The 20,810-nt window shown below is 49.8% G+C and overlaps 1 protein-coding gene across 29 annotated transcripts in view; it reads left to right on the top strand.

The window, feature by feature from the left end:
* NRXN2 (neurexin 2) overlaps positions 1–19,903 on the top strand; it is a 354,461-nt gene extending 334,558 nt beyond the window's left edge. For 20 of the 29 annotated variants that reach the window (XM_075939208.1, XM_075939201.1, XM_075939203.1 and 17 more), the window contains 2 exons: positions 1,265–1,343; positions 15,793–19,903. In XM_075939208.1, coding sequence (XP_075795323.1) covers positions 1,265–1,343; positions 15,793–16,688 — 975 coding nt within the window. In that variant the 3' untranslated portion in view covers positions 16,689–19,903. The remainder of the gene's footprint in view (positions 1–1,264; positions 1,344–15,792) is intronic. The other 9 variants (XM_075939216.1, XM_075939213.1, XM_075939215.1 and 6 more) reach the window with 1 other exon arrangement.
* Positions 19,904–20,810: the final 907 nt, after the last annotated feature.

Below are 20,810 nucleotides of genomic sequence, written 5' to 3'. Positions count from 1 at the left end.
TAGACACAGCTGGCTGCGGGGGAAGGGATTAGACATAGCTGCTGCAGGAGAAGGGATGATCAGACATAGCTGGCTGCAGGAAGGGGGAGGCATTAGACACAGCTGGATCCATGTGAGAGGGGCTCACTGTGTGATTGCAGGGGGTATCTGCAGAGTGTATGCAGTGCTTCCACATTGCCATTCCTGCTGCTGTGCCAGGGCTCTGATTGATTCCCTGCCCCGGGGTCCCTGTCCAAGTCTTTGTTATGCTAATTCCGACACGCTGAGCATGATCCGAGCAGCCAGCTCTGGAATACTGATTGCTGGGAAGCAGTTCCTCCCGTCCCTCACCGCATGGCATCCTCGCTGGATGGGGAACAGGGAGATGGATAGCTGGGAGTCAGACAGAGCCAGCCCGGTATTCTCCTGCCCTAGCTCAGAAAAATGGGTCTAGCAGCCTAATGTTCCTGCTATCCCAGATCAGACTGATGGGCTCAGCAGCCTGGCATAGATGAGACTGGGGCCCCATTGTGTCGGGTGCTGCACCCACACAGACTGTCCCAAAGACATAGGATGGGAGAGGAAGCCGGGCTGGGGGTCACTTAAGGTCAGTGGCAGAGACATAAATAGAACCTACAAATCCTGACTCCCAGTGCCCCCAACACTTAGGCTCCCTTCCCCTCCCAGAGCCAGGCCAGGACACCAGAGTCCCAGCCCCGTCTAGCCACAAAGCTCCTGGATGTGACCGCAGCTGTTCACCAGCCAAGCTGAGTGTCTGACTCAGTGGGACCACACAGCACGGTCTCCCCCTTGCTTTACACTGCACTGGGAGGTGGGAGACAGGCCAAGGCTACGCCGTGGGGACTGGCAGTGTAGCAATATGTGCCAGCCTAACTGCGCCGTACCCGCAGCCTGCCCCGCCAGAAAAGGTTTTTGCTGTCGTGTAGCACACCACCTTCCCAAGACCTTCTACCCACTGCCCAGCTGTGTCTGCATTGGAGGCTAGGGCAGCATAGCTATGGCACTCGGGCTGGGGTTCACCATGGCTGCATGGACCTACACTTGACATAATGCCTAGGCCTCAAAGAACTGACTTTGAAGCATGAGGTCCTACCATAGGTGGTAGAGAGTCAAACGTGAGACGTGTGGGGAATGAACAGCCCTGGCGGGTCACAGCGTGAGGAATGGCCTATGAGCTCCTCCCTCTCCAGGGGGCGCAAGTTCCAGACTCGGGGAGGGCACGCCCTGTGCCACCTCGCTGAGCTGTGCTCTCCTCTCTCCCCAGAACACAGATGACCTGTTGGTGGCATCAGCTGAGTGTCCCAGTGATGATGAGGACCTGGAGGAGTGTGAGCCCAGCACAGGTGGGTCCTTCTCTCTGCTGCCGGCATGTGTGGGTGGGGGCTTCTATCGGGTACACAGGACACACTCTGACACACGGTGCCCCTGACACACAGCCACACACACTCAACACACTGTCCCTCCCTACACACACACCCAGCACTCTGCCACACACCCTGACATGCTCCCCTACCCATGCATACTCTACACCCACCCTAGCGCACAATCCCTCTTGTTACTCTTACCCACATGTACCCTACACGCTGGCAAACAGACCCTAACATGCTGTCCTCCCTGCACATACTAACACAGAAACATCACCTACACACATTAACACAGACATTCTTTCACACATGCACCTAGTCCTACACGCATTGAGGCACATATACAATTAGGTGCAGTCACACTCATGCACCAAAAGTACCAACTCACCTACACGATCTCGTGTATGCTCCCAGAAACACACATCACAAACCTCTGCGCACACACTGACACACAAACTCCTGTTGGTGACCTGACACATTGCTACACTCACACACTCCTATATACTCACCCAAAGACGCATTCCTGTAAATTCACACAGCTGTATACCTGTGTACATTCACACAAAGACACAGCTTTATGAACTCACACAGTGCTGCACACATGCAGACATGCCCCTATGGATACTTGCACAAAGAGACAATCTTATGAACAAACCCAGCTCTACACTCTCACCCCTAAACACACTCACAAATAGACAAACCTGTGACCTCACACAGCTGCACTTTCATACACACAAGCATGGATTCCCCCTAAACTCCCTGCCCCAGTCCTGTATCACTCTTGTATTTAGCAGGCACCATCCCCATTAGAGACCTCAGGGGTTGGCTGGCCCAACACATTCAATCCCTAAGCCTCCCTTACTGTCCTGTCTGCCTTTCTCCAGGCAGGCAGAGGATCTAATGGCTCTTCCACACCCCTCTCCTCTCCCAGCACCTACTCCATCCAGCATTTACAGGACTAAAATGCTAGCTGGTGCCACCTCTCCCCCATTACACAATCCAGGATCAACTGAAAGTAGGAACAGAACCCAGGAGTCTTGGCGCCCAGACACCCACTGCTTGCTCAAACCACTGGACACCCCTCTCCCACACTTGCCTCACAGAGCTAGGGAGAGAACCTAGGAGTCCTGGCTCCAACACACGCCCTCACCCCTCTGTAACCTTTAGACACCACTCCCCTTATGGAGCCAGGAAGAGAACCCAGGAGTCCTGGCTTCCAGCCCCAACTGCTTGAAGCACTGGGCCCCACCTCCCTCCAACCACAGAGGTCCAGGGCCAGCTTGTGATGCTGGCCCCCCTTTGTTACCTCCTTTCCCTTTTGCTGACTAAACAAAAGGGTCATTGGTGGTTCAGGAAGCACTGCTGTAGTAGACTGTTGAGGTGGCTCCAGCTCATCACCAGACAGTGGGTGCCCATATGAACTGTCACCATTTGTACACCAGAGGAAGCTGCATCTCCGCACCGAGTGAAAGATCCCTGTATAAACGGCCAGTGTTCCTCATTCCAGAGGTGATTGCATCTCCACAGAGTGCTAAACCAGAGCTAGGGAAACCTAAGAGGTGGACACTCCCTCCTTAAGCAGGGAGGTTTTGCAAGAGGCTCAGTATTTACCTCAGGCTTGCTGGGAGCTGGCTGTGCTTTGAGACCACTTTGTGCCATTTTGTCATTTATGCTACAGTTGGGTATCCCTCACGGGGAAGGACCCTGCGGGAGAGGGGAAGGCTGGTGTCTAGGGTCTCTAAAACCACCCTCCCCTTCACAGAGATCAGACGAGGAGGTAGACCAGTGGTCACTAACCAGTAGATCAGGATCTGCTGGTAGATCTTGGAGCCTCTGACCAGTGATCTTGACTAGTTTGGCCAAGAGACTATTATCAAGTGCAGCACTGCTGCGCACCTCCTGCCCTTTGCCTTGGAGCTGCTCCCAGGGCAGGGGAGGGAGAGGAGTGGTGCTGATGTCAGGGTGCCCCCTCTTCCACCGAGTATTCTATCTCCACCGAATGGGCAGGGAGGGGAGGGGGCACAACAGGGTTTGGGATGGAGGGAGTTTGCTGGCTGCCTTGGAAATGGTGCAGGGCCAGGGCAGAGGTGAGCCTGCCTTAGCCCCACTGCACCCCCACCCAGGAGCCACCCGAGGTAAGCACTGTCCAGCAAGCGCCAGCTCCAAACCCCTACCCCAGTCATGAATCCCCTCCTGCAGCCCAACTACCTGCCCTAGGCTCAGCTCAGACAGAGCCCCCTCACACTCCAAATCCCTTAGCCCAATACCAGAGCCTGTGCCCCAACCCTCTGCCCCTGCCTGGTGAAAGGGAGGGAGAAGGAGGGAGGGAGGGAGGACAGAGTGAGCAGAGGCAGGGCCTTGGGGATGGGCTACAAAGAGGGGCAAGGGTATTTGGGTTTGAGTTAGATCTTACATTGCACTTAAATTCAAAAAGTGATCTTGTGCTTAGAAAGGCTGGAGCCCACTGAGGTAGAGCGAGGCAGTGATTAATGGGAGCTCAGAGGACTTTGGGAGCGTTGATTGGCCCCTGCTTATATTGCCCGACTGAGAGGATGAAAAGTGTCAGGTTCCCAGAAATGCTCCCCTCCACCATGCCATTAGCCAGCAGAACTCACTGCCACTTGATTGCCCCAGGACTGAGAACTTAGCCACAGTCTAACAAATGTGCTGGGCTTTAGACAGATGCAGGACTGTGCAGAGATAGTGTTCAGCATAATAACCAGGGACTATGGAAGGAACTGAACTCCTCCAGCATCTGCCTCTCCCTTGTGGGATCCGCTGAGGGCAGGGGACCCATCACTGCAGGAGTCTTTGAAGTTTCTGAAGTGGCTGGAACTGGCCACTGTCAAAGATGGGTACTGGATTAGAGGAGTGGGCAGGGGGGTTATTGCATTAGAGGGGCCTTTTGGGCTGATCTGGAGTGATGAGGCCATTGAGGTGAGGGGAGCTCATTAGTCTGATCCAGGTAGGAATGGGGCAGATACTGGGCTGGATGGTCCTGTTGGTCTGATCTGGAGTGGTGATGGGGGAGAAGAAGGGTGGTTCTAATGGCTGGGGAGATCTGAGTTCAATTCCAGTTTCATGGCAAGCATGCCTCCTAGGGTGTGTCTAGACTACATGCCTCCTTCGACGGAGGCATGTAGATTAGCCAGATCGGAAGAGGGAAATGAAGCCGCGATTAAAATAATCGCGGCTTCATTTAAATTTAAATGGCTGCCCCGATCTGCCGATCAGCTGTTTGTCGGCAGATCGGGAGAGTCTGGACGCGATGCGCCGACAAAGAAGCCTTTCTTCATCGGCACAGGTAAACCTGGTTTCACGAGGCTTACCTGTGCCGATGAAGAAAGGCTTCTTTGTCGGCGCATCGCGTCCAGACTCTCCCGATCTGCCGACAAACAGCTGATCGGCAGATCGGGGCAGCCATTTAAATTTAAATGAAGCCGCGATTATTTTAATCGCGGCTTCATTTCCCTCTTCCGATCTGGCTGATCTACATGCCTCCGTCGAAGGAGGCATGTAGTCTAGACACACCCCTATTGTAATATCTGCCCCACTCCTTCCAGCACAGCACCCCTAGCACCATGCTGGGGTCAGTGCTGATTGCAAGGGGAGGTTCCCAGCCCCATGGGTTTGTCCTGTCCCTCTCCCTACCAGCGCAAGGACCCAGCTCAGCCAGGGAGAGCCACTGTCTTGCGCAAATTTGTTGTGCCAATCCCCTCTGTGGCCAAGTGCTACGATTTGACAAGATCACAGCCAGGGTTGTTATGGCCAGAGGCATAGAACGGAGAGTGTGGAGCAGAGGGAGCGAGGAAAGAGCCATAAATCCAGGCAGGAGTGAGCAGAGCAGAGAGCCTCGTCCATGGAGACACTGCATTGGCTGCCCTTAGAACCTCATCTTCCATGCAGAAACACACCCAACTGTAGGTGACATGGGGGGAGGGATGAGGGATCAAATGCCCCCTAGATTTTATTTGCAGAAGTCAGGTGTTACTACTCTTCCTCCTGCCTCCCCCAAAGCATGAGTCGCTTCTGCACCCAGCCATAGATTGATGTGGTTTTATGTCCTCTCTAAATGGAATAGAAATCGCAGCATGAGCTAAAGGCTTGCTCAGTGACACTCCGTCCGCCCAGTATCCACACTGCTGATTGCTCTTAATCCCCTCCTCTCTACTCCCTTCCCTTTTCCACACCACCCAGGCCTTGGTGGGGCTTGAAATGTATGCTGTTTCCTCCCCAACGGGAAGCAAAGGGGGATTTATGAGCCTGGCAGTGCAGAGAGTGCCTGGTGCTGCACCAGGCCTGGTTCATTAGCTCCAATCTTTATTGTCTGGGGCACACCAGGATCCTTCAATGTGTGTGAGTCAGCCTCCCCTATTGTGTGAGGTTCCTAGCCCAGAGCCAGGGTAGCATCAGGTACATCTGCCCCCTGAACACACACTCCTCACACCGGCTAGTATGCCTTCCTGGGCCCCAGAGAGATCCTGCTTACAGGGACAGAGGATCTGTCCTATACAAGAGCGGCAAGGAGTCCTGTGGCACCTTATAGACTAACTGAAGTGTAGGAGTATAAGCTTTCGTGGGCAAAGACCCACTTCGTCAGATGCATCAAAACCTGGTTTTGATCTGAGGAAGTGGGTCTGGCCCACGAAAGCTCATCATCTAATAAACCATCTTGTTAGTCTTTAAAGTGCTACATAGTCCTGTATTTTGTTTCTCTGCCAGAGGGGCCAGTGAGATGACATTTGGAGCTGCACCAAGCTTGTGTCATGGCAGGCATTGCATGGGCACTGGGTGGGAGATGTTGCTTGGACATGCACAGCTGGCACTCTCCGGCCAGAGACTGTAGGGAATTCCCCAGAGGTGCTTTTGCACTGAGTCAGAGCTGATGCTAGCGGGGGCGGTGCTGAAGGGAATCCAATGAGGGTTCAGCGGGGGGCTCTCCCCTCAGTTAGTGCTGACTCCAGCATGACAATAGAGGGGTTGTGCTGCAGGGAGCAGAATGGGTGGTTCAGTAGAAGGCACTCACTGGAGGCAGTGTAGCTACTGACGTACCCTAGCCCATGGCCCTATTTTTAGAAGCACAGCTCAAGTTCAATCCCTGCTACAGTCACTGGAGGCTCAGGCCCCTGTCGCAATATCCAAGTGCTGCTGATTTCCAATGCATCATTTTGTGCCAGAAGGGCATGAAACCCAGCTGCATTCTTCTGTGCATTTACTGTGCACCCACACACAGCTGGAGCTACAGAAGGCACATCCTGCCCTGGTACTCATGCATGGCTGTAACCTGTATTTGTGTACCTCACAGCAGCAATTAGAGGCTCTGATCAAGACTGGGGTCCCTCTTGTGTCAGAAGCTGGACCCCCTCCCTCAGTCACAGACACTCCCTGCATGAAGAGCTCACAGTCTAAATAGACTAAGGGGAAGGAGGAGGAGCAGAGGCACCAAGAGGGGAAGGAACCACTGCAAGGACAATGGCAGAGGGGAATAGAAGCCAGGAACCTCAGCCAATGTTGTACCCACTGAGCCCTGCTGCTGATCCATAGCAGTCAAGTAACAAACTCTGCAGGGATATTTCTGTGAACTGTGATAAAACTCTTGTTTCCTTTCACTCTTTGCCGCCTCTGTATTTCAGCTGTCAGTTCCCCCTCCTCCTGGTTGCAATAGTGCCATACCCCGCTGTATAACTGGCTTGACTTGTTTATGCAATGGGTTTTTGCACATCTACGTTGTTTGGTGTGTTTACCTCCAAGCCACTGATACTTAGCAGACCTTTCTGGGTTCCTTCTCTCTTCTTTCCTTCAGGTCCACAAACATCTGTAATTTGGCTAGCACACACACATCTGAGCTGTTAGGGCACCAAGTTTAGCATACGCGTGCACCCACCACATCCAAACTCCTCACAAGTGTGTGTCCACACATACACACACCCCTGGGCTGTGTCTACACTGGCATGAATTTCCGGAACAGCTTAAAACGGAATACTATTCCGTTTTCAGTTTTTCCGGAAAAGGAGCATCTACATTGGCAGGCTGCTTTTCCGGAAAAGCCCTTTTTCCGAAAAAGCGTCTGTGGCCAATGTAGATGTGCTTTTCCGGAAAAGAGCCCCGATCTCCATTTTCGCGATAGGGGCTTTTTTCCGGAAAAGACTACTGGGCTGTCTACACTGGCCCTTTTCCAGAACAGTGTTCTGGAATAAGAACTTATGCCCGAGCGGGAGCAGAATAGTTTTTCCGGAATAGCGGCTGATTTTGTACAGTAGAGCATCGTTGCTTTTCCGGAAATTCAAGGGCCAGTGTAGACAGCTCGCAGCTTATTCCAGAAAAGCGGCTGATTTTCCGGAATAAGTAGCCCAGTGTAGACACAGCACTGTAGAAGGGCCCCAGTTTCAGGAGCTGCAGGGGATGCTCACCCCCTTAGGATATGTAACTGGAGGTATGAGATGGACAGACCTCCTAGGGACCTGCTACCAGGAACTTCAGGGGCAGAGTCCCTGAATGGTGTAAACAAACCTCTTCTGAATTATGCAGGAGTGCCAATAGATTACAAATAAGATCAGGTCCCTATCTGGCCAGGTGCTGCACTGGCTCAAAGTGAGAGACAGTCCCCATTCCCAAAGGGCCTAGTCTGACTAGACAAGGAGAGAGAGGAAACAAAGGCATCAAGAGAGGAAGGAACGTGCCCCAGATCAGTGGCAGAGCTGGGAATAGGATGTAATCAGCGAGTCCCTGTTCCCCCTCTAACCCACTAGACCCCACTCCCCTCCCAGAGCTGGGATAGAGCCTACGAGTCCAACCTTAGGCCAGCCCTAATGTCCGTGTGAACACCCAGGCTGCTGCTGCTCTGCTCCCCGATAAAACAAGGGAATAATTATCTGCTCCCCCCCCTGTATGGGGACCCTCCCTGGAGAGTTGAGTAATTGCTGGCGCATCCTTTCTTCTCCCCCTGCCGTACGGACGGCGCCGCGGTTATGTTGCTTCTCTCCTCTCCGTGATCAAAGGCAATGCGGCTCCTTTGTGCAGCGCTTGCCAAATGCTTCCAAAAGCATCACAATAAAAACCAGAGGAGGGGAAGAGACAGGAGAAAATGAAAGGCCCAGCGGGGGGGAGGGGGCTCAGCAAACAGGCAGGGGCTGCTCATTAAAACCAGTAAAGCCACACCTCCTTGCAGGCTTTTAATTAACATTGGGAGGCAGCTGGGGGCAGCAGCGTGCGGAGGGAGCCGGGGCAGTAAGGGGAGCAGGCTCAGTCACGGCCCCCTGTGGGCTTGGGGTGCGCTCCCCTCCCCTGCTCCCAAGCCCACGACACAATGACACAGACACCAATGGAAGCCCAGCGTTCCCGGCGCGGGGGGGCTGGATTAGACCAATATGCCCATGCGCCCGGGGATCCCTACCCACTGCTGGGGGGGGGGGGGTGCAACCATTCAGGCCTGTTGCAGGAGGCAGGCAGAGCTGAGCGCTTCCCTTCCCCACCCCCAGCAGAGAAGTTTGAGGAGTCGGGGAGCAGAAAGAGCCTAACGGCTTGGTCACCTCGGCTCCCTCTTCCCCCCCTTGCAAACAATGGTCTGGCCCACTCCCTCTTCCCCCATCTCTCCTGCAGACAATGGGCTGGCCTGCCTCTGTCCTCTCCCCCCTGCAATCAATGGGCTGCCGGCCCTGGCCTGGCAGCTGCAGGAGAGCACAGGTGCAAAGGGGGCAGGGCGGGCAGGGGAGAACTGGAGTCCGGGCCTGGCGTTATAGCAATGCGGGGCTGGGGAACCTCTCTGAGGTGGGGGGCGCTGGCCCACAAAAAATCATTTGGGGGCTGCACAAAAGTGAGAAGCAGGGAAGAAAGCAGCAGCAGCAGAGCCCTTCCTCCACATCCCCCTCGCACGCCAGAGCCCAGGGGCCCCTGGCTAGTAGATTTGTTGAGCCCCCCTAGGCTCTAGTGTGAGAGGGGGCTGCTGGGAAGCAGGCTAGGGGTGAGGGGTCTGGACAGGAGTAGGGTGGGAGTGCAGGGTATGGGTGATGTTGGGGTGGGGTCCCCAATTCTGGGGGTGGGGAGCACCAGGAGCTGCAGCCCATGCATCCCGCAGTAGGGGCAGTGACTGTGCTGCGGGGTGGGATGGAGCTCTGGAATCAAGAGAGACCATCAAACAGGAAAGAACCTTGAAAAACTCTCCTGGTGGCCCCTGAACCCCTGTCGATGGCTCACATGAAGCTGGGGTGAGGGAAGCCCCCTGCTTACACACACAGCCCATGGTGTGGAGCTTGGGACATAGCCATGTCAGCCAGGAATGCTTTGCACAGTATCCACCCTCCTTCCCCGCCCAGCTCAGACTTTTAGGTCTAGCCAGCCTGATACCCTCCTCCCTTGGCTCAGACCCATTGGCCCAGCCAGCCCACTATCTCCCCTTGTTCAAACCTGCAGGCTCAGCCATCCCATTGTCCCTCCCTTCCCCACTCCACTCCACTCCTGGCTCAGACCCATAAGCCTAGTCAACCCAGTATTCCCTGCCCAGGCACAGACCCATAGAATCAGCCAGCCCTGTATCCCCTCATCCCAGCTTTGACCCAGAGGCCCAGCCAATTCCGTATCTTTTGCACCATTGCCCCAACCAATCCAGTATCACCCCACCTCACTCCACCATCCTGGGTCATACCCCTGGGTGAATCCCATTACACCCTATCATCCTAATGGTCTAGGAAGACTTGTAATAAAGGGTCTGGTCAGACGTTTGCAGCCCAGTTACAGACCTATGTTTGCTCCCCCAAGCATGTGGGCCTCAGGGTGGGATGGTGGGTTCCATTTCTGATCTGTCCAGGAAGGGGAGGTAGATTTTGTGTCAATCACTGGAGGCTTTGGCGTTGGCGTGTGCAATTGTAGAGAGACGCTTTTCCTTCTCTGTTATTTACTGCTGCCTTTCAAACTATAATGCAGCCCTGACTCTGTTTTCCCCAGCTGACAAAGAATGCGGCTTTTAATGATAATATTGAGCTAATGTATGTGACTCTGTGGTAGATGAGCTATAGAGATCCTTCACCCAATGTGAGGATGCAGCTGCCTTTGGGTGGCACATGGGGGCTGGTTATGTAGGGATCCCTTTCTGAGTGGAGAGATGCAGCTGCCTCTGGGGTGGGGTAATGGAGCCCTGTTTATACAGGGATTCTTCACCCGGTACTGAAGTGCACCTGATTATCCCTATAGCTAATATACACCACTGCTTGAAGCACAGTGCTCCCTAGTGCCAAATTGGGGTTAGTACCGACCCTGGGGAGAGAGTCCTACTCAGCCCCTACCCTAGTTCCTGCAGCACAGCACCCCCTAGCAGGTCAATTGCAACCTCTGGTAAGTGCCCAGCAGCACTCCACCAGTGCAGAATAGGCCAGGAGTGTGTGTGCAGAAGGGCAATGAAAACAATTCAAGACTTGGAAGCAGAGGAAGCTGGCAACATTGGGGCATTTAGCTCAGCAAGGAGATTAAGGAAAGGGAATATGCTAGAGGAGTCTAAGTATGGGTGGGATCTAGAAGGGCACCAGTGATCTGCTGTTCACCATCACTCACCATTCAAGAACCCCCAGGAAATTCCAGGCAACACATGTCAAGTGACTCCGTTTGTGCATTGCATCATTAACCTGCAGAACTCCCTGACACTTGATGCCTCTTCTGCAAAGAGCTAGATAGCTATGGGCCCCACACTGTGTCTCTGAAGCTGTCATTTCAATCAGTGTATTTTCCACCAGCTCAGAGTGGCACCTACAGCCTATTCTCCCCACCACTTGTAGGCAGGGTTGTCCCCTACAGTTTTCTCTCCTGCCAAGTTTTATCCTTTTCTCCTGTTCATCCTATAACCCCTAATTTTCCCCAAAACCATCCTCCCCTGACCCAGTGCTCTGGCTAGGTAGGGAGGGAGGCATTGAGAACACAGCTTGTTTAAACACCCCTCACAGCCCTGTAAAGATTCTGATATTACTCCACACCACCTGGGGCACATGCTACTCAGGAACTCAAAGCACTGAATATAACGAATTCAGCCTCCCATGCAGAGTGATCATGTTAGCTCTAACAAGATGGTTTATTAGATGATGAGCTTTCGTGGGCCAGACCCACTTCCTCAGATCAAAAACCTTCCTTTTGATCTGAGGAAGTGGGTCTGGCCCACGAAAGCTCATCATCTAATAAACCATCTTGTTAGTCTTTAAAGTGCTACATTGTCCTGCATTTTGCTTCAGCTACCCCAGACTAACACGGCTACATTTCTATCACTATTCTACATGTTAGCTCTGATATTCTAAATGAAGGAGTAGCTGAATGAAGTGACTAGCCAGTAACGCAACAGAGAGACAGGCAACAGCCACCCCCCCCCACCCTCACCCCCACCCCAATCTAATGGGGAGTGGGATAGCTCAGTGATTTGAGCATTGGCCTGCTAAACTCAGGGCTGTTAGTTCAATCCTTGAGGAGGGGATTTGGGGCAAAAATTTGTCAGGGATGGTCCGTGGTCCTGCTGTGAAAGCAGGGGACTGGACTCAAAGACCTTTCAAGGTCCCTTCCAGTTCTAGGAGATAAGCAATCTCCATTATTTCTAACTACCAGTCACCCCTCTCCTCTCAAGCCAGGGATAGACTCCAAGGCTGTGTCTAGACTGGCCAGTTTTTCTGGAAAATCAGCCACTTTTCCGGAAAAACTTGCCAGCTGTCTATACTGGCCGCTTGAATTTCCGCAAAAGCACTGACTTCCTACTGTAAGAAATCAGTGCTTTTTGCAGAAATACTATGCTGCTCCCGTTCAGGCAACAGTCCCTTTTGCGCAAAACTTTTGCGCAAAAGGGCCAGTGTAGACAGCTCAGATTTGTTTTGCGCAAAAAAGCCCCGATTATGAAAATGGCAATCGGGGCTTTTTTGCACAAAAGCACATCTAGATTGGCCATGGATGCTTTTCCGCAAAAAGTGCTTTCCGTGCCAATCTAGATGCTCTATTCCGAAAATGCTTTTAATGGAAAACTTCTCAGTTAAAAGCATTTCCAGAAAATCATGCCAGTCTAGACGTAGCCCAAGAGTCCTGGCTCCCAGTTTGCCTGCTGTAATCACTAGACTCATCTTCCCATCCAGAGCTAGAAAAAGAGCCCAGGAGTCTTGACTCCCCCATCACTAAACCACCTGCTTTATGCTGTTGAGTAGCTCTTTTCCCTTCCAAGCTAGTTCCTGCCCTGTAAGTAGAGCAGATTTTGGTCTGTAAATCATGGAGAGTGCTGGCTCTGTTGGGTGCATTTTCATGCCACCCCTTCTCTTGTCACAGTGCCCACTGGTGGTGTGACCAGATATGCAGGGTTATGAGCGCGTTGGAGGATTGCGAACAGTCCCACCCCTTGGGACAGCCTAAGGGCTTGGCCGTGGGATCCCCAGTGTCCTTGGGTTCTATCTTGGCAGGCAGCAATAATCCCTGTCCAGGCACAGCACTGCTGCTACAGGCTGCGCTGTAATGAAGTGGCTGGGCAGAGGCCACAACTACCCTCTCCTGGGAGGAATCAGAGCACAGCTCGTTGCAACAGAGTCCCACATAGGGCACGTCTACACTAGGAAACGGTTTCAAAATAACTAACATCGACTTAATGACTCCCGAAATAACACAGTTGAAATGGCTACATCCTCACTATGGGGAAGCCTCGAAATGAGTCCGAGGCAGGCTCCATTCATGTGGACATGCTACCTCGATGTAGAGCCTCAGGAAGCACTGCGGAGTAATTAGTTTGAATTACCCTGGGGAGTAGTTATTTCAAAATAGCAGCACCGGAGTGTCCACACTCGCTTTATTTCAAAATTACTATTTTGAAATTAGTGTTATTCCTCAAAGAAAGCAGGAGAACAGATTTCTAAATAGGGCTGTGTCTAGGCCGCAGGCTTCTTTTGGAAAAAGCTTTTCCAGAAGAGATCTTCTGAAAAAACTTCTTCTGAAAGAGAGTGTCCACACTGCCAAAGTACATCGAAAAAGTGATCTGCTTTTTTGAAAGAGAGCGTCCACACTGAATGGAAGCTATCTCGTATTTCAGCTGTGATTGCTATGGACGGAGTGGCCACCAGGGCACCTGTGCGTTTTCCTTTTTCCTCTTCTTTCGAAAGAACTCCCTCTTCTCCATCCTTCCATGCCTTTTTCCAAAAGATCTCTTTCGGAAAAAGGCTTCTTCCTCGTAGAAAGAGGTTTACCAATATCGGAAAAACCCCTCTGTTCTTTCGATTTTTTTTTTCAAAAGAACACGATAGCAGTGTGGACGTAAGTGACTTTTTTTGGAAAACCAACCATTTTTCCAAAACACCTCTGCAGTGTAACCATACCCTAAGTGGCCAGTTATTTTGAAATAATGGGGTTGGTAGTGTGAACACTCCACTTATTACAGCTGGTCCCCGAATTGTAAACAGTCGACTTACAACCATTCGCAGTTACGACCAAAAATGTCATAAATGGCAGACCCCGAGTTACAAACGTGATCCGTGCTTACGAACAGCATGGTTGCATGTAACTCAATGGGCTCCGACTTATGAACAAACCGAGTTACGACCAATTGCTTGGTCCATAACCCGTTCGTAAGTCGGAGATAGGCTGTAATTCGACCTAAGGGGGGTTATTTTGAAATAAAACCCTAGTGTAGAGGCGGGCACAGGGAACTGCAAACCTCTTTTAGCACCAGTCAGGAAGCAGCTTAGAGACAGCAGGGTTGGCAGTTCTAATCCTGCTGCTGACAGGAAGATTGGTGTAGCTAGAGAGCCCACGGCTTTACCACAGACTGTTGGAAACTGGAAACCAGCTGATGGGAATGGTTCATATTGGATCTGGTCTGTCACACCCCTGGAGTATGCATCCTCAGCTGGTGCAATAGATATAACTGCATAGGAATCAGGACTCCTGGGACCTGGGTTTTATCCCCAGCTCTGCATGGGGGGTGAGATCTAACAGGCAAAGCAGATGGAACTGGTAGTCATGATTCCTGGGTTCTATTGCTGTTGACTTCAGTGGTGCTATGCATCTGTCCCTCTATCTGCTTTCTTTCCAGTTCTAGTAGAGACAGGACCCATAGATCTGTCAAAACAGCTACTGAAATATAGTTATGTATGGTTTCAAACTTGTATTCTCCCAACACACACCTGCCAAATTTACAACCAGTGCATAGGACCAGAATAATGTTGCAGTGTCCTTGTCATTTCAGCATCAACTTTGGTTGCCAGATGTTAAAAAAACGTGGGGTGGGGAGGTGGAAATGGAAAATGCAGACAGACAGAATAGAAAAGTGTGTCTGGGTGAAGGGAGGGGAAGATCTTAAAATATGCAAAAATGAATCTAGAAAGTAAGTAAGAAAGAAAGTGCATCTAGATGGAAAGACCATAGATTAATGAATCTAGAAAGAAAACGAATAAAGAAAAAAGTAGCTAAATTAATATAGAAAGAAACAAATGAAGGTGGAAAGAAGGAAATGGATGTAGGAAGAAAAATTAATCTAGGTAGAATGAAAGTTAAAAAGGAAAATATGTGTAGAAAGGAAAACTATAGCTGAATCTAGAAGGAATCTAGAATCCAGCTAGACAGAGAAAAGAATATAGACAGACACGGAAATTAACGTAGAAAACAGTATTGATAGAATTAGAAATGAATCTGGATTAAAATAAAGAAAATAGATAAAAGAATATAGATAGAGAGAAGGAAAGAAAATGTATCTAAACAGAAAGACTATGGATAAATTAATCAAGAAAAAGAGGGAAAAATCTAGAGAAAGAAAGAAAGAAAGAAAGAAAGAAAGAAAGAAAGAAAGAAAGAAAGAAAGAAAGAAAGAAAGAAAGAAAGAAAGAATGCTAGATAGACAATTGAAAAGATGAACGTTAGAGAAAAGAGATGTTAAAAAAAGAAAAAAAGTTGTTTTTCTCCAAAAAAACATTCTTACCTAGTTTTCTTTTTGTAATTTTTTTTCTTCATGCTAAAATCACATGGCCAATTTGTTGATGTAAGTTGATTGAATTCTGTGGTTTGCTCTCTTATTTTTAAAACGAAAAGAAAAGGGAAAAATGAAATTAAATGAAAGAGAAAAGGAGGGGAATAAAAAGAAATGTAAAAAGCAGCTTGCAATTAGGTTTTTTTCCTTTTATTATTACTTAATTCTGCTGTTTGAAAATCTGTTTAATTTTTTTTTTGCATTAAATGACTGGTTTATTTTTTTAATTCTTTTTTTAAAATTTATTATTTCTCTAGATTTTGCTGTAAAAAGCTACAGTTTAAAACGAAAAGCAGTTGTAAAGATTGGTTTAAAAAGCAGCCAGAGATTGGGGAACGAGTCTAGTTTTAAATTCAGTTGATCAGTTTGATTCTGTTTCTTGTGTCCAAATGTGGCAGTTTTTTCTCCGGTTCATATTAACCCATCTCTCCTTTTCTGTTTCTCTTCCCCCTTTATTTCTCTCTATTCTAGGAGGTGAATTAGTATTGCCCATAATTACCGAAGATTCCTTAGACACCCCACCAATTGCCACCCGGTCTCCATTCATACCCCCACCACCTACCTTTGGCCCCTTCCTAACTGTAATAGAGACCACCAGAGACACCCTAGCCCCCTCTGCCAATCAAAAACCCCCATGCTTAGCCGACCAAGAGGACAGCGATTGCGAAGAGGGCATTGAGGCCTCCGGTTACGCCTCGGGCGAGGTCTTCGACTCCAGCCTGCCCCCTACTGACGATGAAGATTTTTACACCACATTCCCCTTGGTCACAGATAGGACCCTGCTGGCCAGGCCAGATGGAGCATCTAAAAAGTCCCAAGGCTTCAGGCCCAACATTAGGACAGGAGTGCCGGCTTCATCCTCAATCCCCGAGCTCCTGACCTCCACTGCCTCTCCTGACCTGGTCCGTAACATCCCTGCCGGCAAAATGAACAATCGCGAGGCCCCCAAGTCCCACCCAGATCAGTACCCCCCTCTGCCCACTTCTTTTGAACTCGACAACCGTAACAGGCATAAGTACCCAGGTATAACGTCTTCCCCCAATTTCCACAATCTACCCACAGCTAACCCCACCGGCTCAGGGGAGAGGGGTCCCCCAGGGGCTGTCGAGGTGATCCGCGAATCTAGCAGCACCACGGGGATGGTGGTCGGCATCGTGGCAGCGGCCGCCCTGTGCATCCTCATCCTACTCTATGCCATGTACAAGTACCGAAACCGGGACGAAGGCTCTTACCAGGTGGATCAGAGCCGGAACTACATCAGCAACTCGGCACAGAGCAATGGCACGGTGGTCAAGGAGAAACCCACCTCTGCCACCAAAACCCCCAGCAAGAGCAAGAAAAACAAGGACAAGGAGTATTATGTGTGAGTCTCCGCCTCCCCCCCCGGCCCTGCCTCCCTCCTGTCCCTCTGCTGGCGAGTGCGAGAGAGAGACGATTGCAGGGTGAGACCGGCTCAAATCATGCCAACCTTTGGATACAAGAGACCAACAAAACTTCCCAGCCTTCCTTTCTCCTCCCTCTGCAACACAGAGGCAACCAGTGGATCCTGCACCCCCAACCCCATCCTGCTCTGGTTTCAATGTGTTTATTCCCCCTTTACTTACTTTTTCAGTTCATCTCTGAAAATTAACAACAACCACTTCAAAATCAAAACCATGCTCACTTTCTACCCCCTACCCCAAATTCTTTCAGATATTGCGAGTTCATTTCATTGGTTTTCCTTTTTAGCAAACGAAGTGGGGGAAAGAATAGGGGAGGGGCGATCAAATCACACATGCCATGGTTAGGTGGGCACTGGAAATAAGCATCCATTTGGTGAGAGAACAGAAAACGAGGATGCAGGGGTGGGGTAAATGGATTGAAGGAGGCTTCGGAGCTGTCTAAATAAAGCTGAGCCAGGATTTTGCCTTCAAGACTATATATATATAATTATAAGATTATATATATGAATGGGCCCCAAAAGGTACATGACTCCTCATCCAGATGAAACTCGGGGGGTACATCTCCCCATCCCTTTTAGAACCCTTTCCCATGCCCTGTTTGGAAACACAAATCCAATTGGGATACAAAAGATTTGATTTTTCTCTCAACTATCGACAAAATTCCAACATGGAGCAGGATACAGCTGGATTCAGAAAACTTGGCTGGGCAAAGATTTTGGGGGCAAAATATCGATCTCTCTTGGAATTATCATTAAAACAATAAAGGGGGGGGGTTCTTTGATTATAACTGATTTTTTCCTCTCTCTTTGTTAATGTGTCAGAGTCTTGGAAATGTGTGGAGTAAACTGAAACGAAACAATCAAAATCACAAACTCTTGGGAAAATAAAAATGAATCCATTACTAGTGATGATGGTAAATAAAGCAGTTGACATGGATCTTGTCCAGCTATGGAACTGATCAGCCACTCGGCTTTCTGCCCTGTAGTAACAAAAGGGGGTGCTACTCACAAAGAGGGGTCGGGTTAGAGTTGGGGTAGCGGTGGTTTTTGTGAAGCAACAGTTATGGGAGCTGAGACTGGTTTGGGGGAATCAGCTCGGGATGTGTGGGGGTGGGGGAGATGGGCAAATATTTTTCTGTTTTGTTTTCCAGGAAATTGCATAATTCCTTTTCCCCCATGCCTCCTCCACTCCCACCCCCTTTTCTCCATGCCAAGGTGCTATTGTGATCATCCTTTAAGTGTCTTCTCAGAGCATGTCCTTACATTTTATTGTTCTTTCAAGGTATTCAGAACAGGGGGTTAAGCAGCTGTTGATGGTAATTTGCGAATGGGAGGGGGCATTGGACTATTTCCTTCACCCCAATTGCCATCCCCTCCCCACCTTTGCCCTCCCTGGGGGAATTGGAAAGGTTTTTCAAATGACTATATATATAAAGAGAGCTCTATATATATATATAAAATATATATATATAAATATATATTATATAAAGTATGTGTATGGACAGTTTAACACAGGAGACGAGGGTTTAGAAGGATGTTTGAAAAGGAGCTGGAGACAAAAAAGTCAGTCCCCGCTGGGGCATGAGTGTGGCGAATTCAAGGTAGGATCCCTCAATGATCTCTGGGCACAGCCGCAGAACCCCAACTTCCATCTTTGCTCACGATTCTGCAAGATTCCAGCCCATCATTCTGTGCAAACTGGCTGGCAGAGCCAGCCCCTTGCTTCCAGCCATGTCGCTGCCACCAGCCCTTGCTCTGCGGAGGGCTTTCCAGCTGGTTCGGACAGCAATGCATTTTGGTACCTGTCTAGCTCAAAGCACAGGGGTCGTCTGCTCAAAGCCAAGAGGGAAAGAGTCACAGATTGGAAGGGAGGTGTGGCAGAATTGTGCCGAGGTTCTTGCACCCAGCCCATGACTTGTGTCCCAATTAAACTGCGTCTATTGGACAGTATAAAACCCTCAAGGGATAAAGAATCCTCCACATCCCTCCGGGAAAGGCTCTAAAATTTCATTCTTCATCTCCCCCATTACAAATGTACATCATCTTGGAGCCAGCTCCCAGCCACTAGATCTCACTGTGCCCTGTGCATGTGCTAGATCTAGCGCTGGTTTGGGGTTGGAGAACTCTAGCCCTACCAGGACCAAGTCCATAGCTGGGAAGGATGTAGGGAGGTGAAGAATTTGGATTGGAATTATTTTTTTCAGAGTGATCGGATGCAGGTGTTTGCAAACTTCCCTCGCCTTAGATGCTAAAATGCCAAAAGGGGTTAGCAGCGAGATGACAAGTGAGCAAGCAATAGAGCTGCCATTGTAAGCTGTGGACGGAAATCATGTAATGTTAATTTTCAAGCTGTGAGGTGGGGGCTTTTTAAAGAAAAGGTGTCACATTTCACAAAGTTTCCAAGCTATTCAGGCTCCTAAACCTTTTGAAAATGAAATGTAGGCTCCTAAATCTCTTAGGTGCTTTGGAGAATGTTAGCCATGGTGAAATTTGGTGGGCATCTCTCAGCATCATACACCACTGCATGAGCTAAAGTTCTGTATTTTTCTCACAAAAAACTTTTTTTTAAAAAGATGCCAATTATTATTGGAGTTTCCTTCATTCCAAACTTTGCCACTGAACGGAACTGTCTGCAGGGTGAAGGAGGGGGATTTCTGGCCGTTTCTCTAGGAGTATAATGAACATTATCAACTGTAAATTAATTTGTACATTATTAATATTTTATTTTTGTTTGGGGGAGGGGCTTGGGTGGAGAAATGAAGGTTGCAAACACTATTTTAAAAATACGACACTGATAAATATCCTCTTTTAAAATATTGAGAGAGATTGGTTTATTTTAACAATAGAATTCCCAATCTTTTTCCTTTACAGCATTCCAAGTGGGGAGGAAATAAATTTTTAATTTATTCTTTTTGTATCCATTTTGTTTGTTTGTTTGTTTGTTTGTTTTTTTAACGAACAGAAACCCCTTCCTGATTGTTTTTGGGAAATACTCTGTGGTTCTGCATATTTACCCTGTAAACTTCCTGTACTCCTCAATGTTACTGTAAAGTGTTACCAATTATGATGAAGTCAAAAAAAAAAAAAACTTTCAACCCATGTACATTACCGAAAAGGGGAATACAGTTGATTCTATACTTCGTACAACTCTGGAGTTTTTGTCCTCATTTTCTGTGGGCAAACTGGGCTGAGAGATGGGTAAGGGATGGAGCTGTGCCCCTGAGACTGTTTCTCCGTTGCTTTGTACCGTGTCTGTTATGGGTTATATGGCAGTAGCATCCCCCAAAGAGTGGGCCCTGTCAGGCTGGGTGTTGGGCTGAGATCAGGGCTCCTGTCACACAGACTGAGGCTGATCCCTTGTCTTGCCAGGCACTGCACAACATACATCACCACCGCCTCCTGTTGCTGGGCCATCTCGTGCCAGATGCTGCACAGATCCCCAGCCATGAGTGGTCGTGTTCTCACTGTGCTCCCGAGTGCTGCAAAACCCCCAGACCAAGGCCCTCCTCTGCCAGGTGCTGTACAGCCCCTCACTGAGAGCAGGTCCCCACTGAACAGGCCACTGCACAGACACAATGAGAGGCCAGGCCCCGCAGAGCAGACGTCAATCTAGACGATGGGAACGGAAACAGACTTGAAGAGTGGGAGGGCAGCACGTAAGGTAAGTGACAGATCTGGGGGGGGACGCAGGTGTGCTGAATGCTAATCTAGTGCCCGTCCACTAGAATACACTTGTGTTTCACCTGCAAAGGTTCCAGACAGTCCTAAGCCAAGCAGCTGGCAATGCAAGAAAGCTGGGCCTGCCCCTCTGCTCAGTGGAGACTCCAGCTCCTTCTCCACTGACCCAACACAGCGCCTTGGCAGCTCCTTTGCTCAATGGCTCACAGGGTTGGTGCAAAGCACATGCGGATGCACTTGACAGGATAAGGGCCGCCTTGCGATGTGCAGCGAGTGTGGGCGGCTAGTGGGCAGCGCTGTTCTCGCTGTGCCCCTCTGCAAAAGGCACACAAAGGCAGAGAGTGACAGAGGAAGGGGCTCAGCTGCGGCT

This window comes from Pelodiscus sinensis, chromosome 11 (genome assembly GCF_049634645.1).
Source record: "Pelodiscus sinensis isolate JC-2024 chromosome 11, ASM4963464v1, whole genome shotgun sequence".
Lineage (NCBI taxonomy): Eukaryota > Metazoa > Chordata > Testudines > Trionychidae > Pelodiscus > Pelodiscus sinensis.
This window is presented reverse-complemented; position numbering and strand designations above follow the sequence as displayed.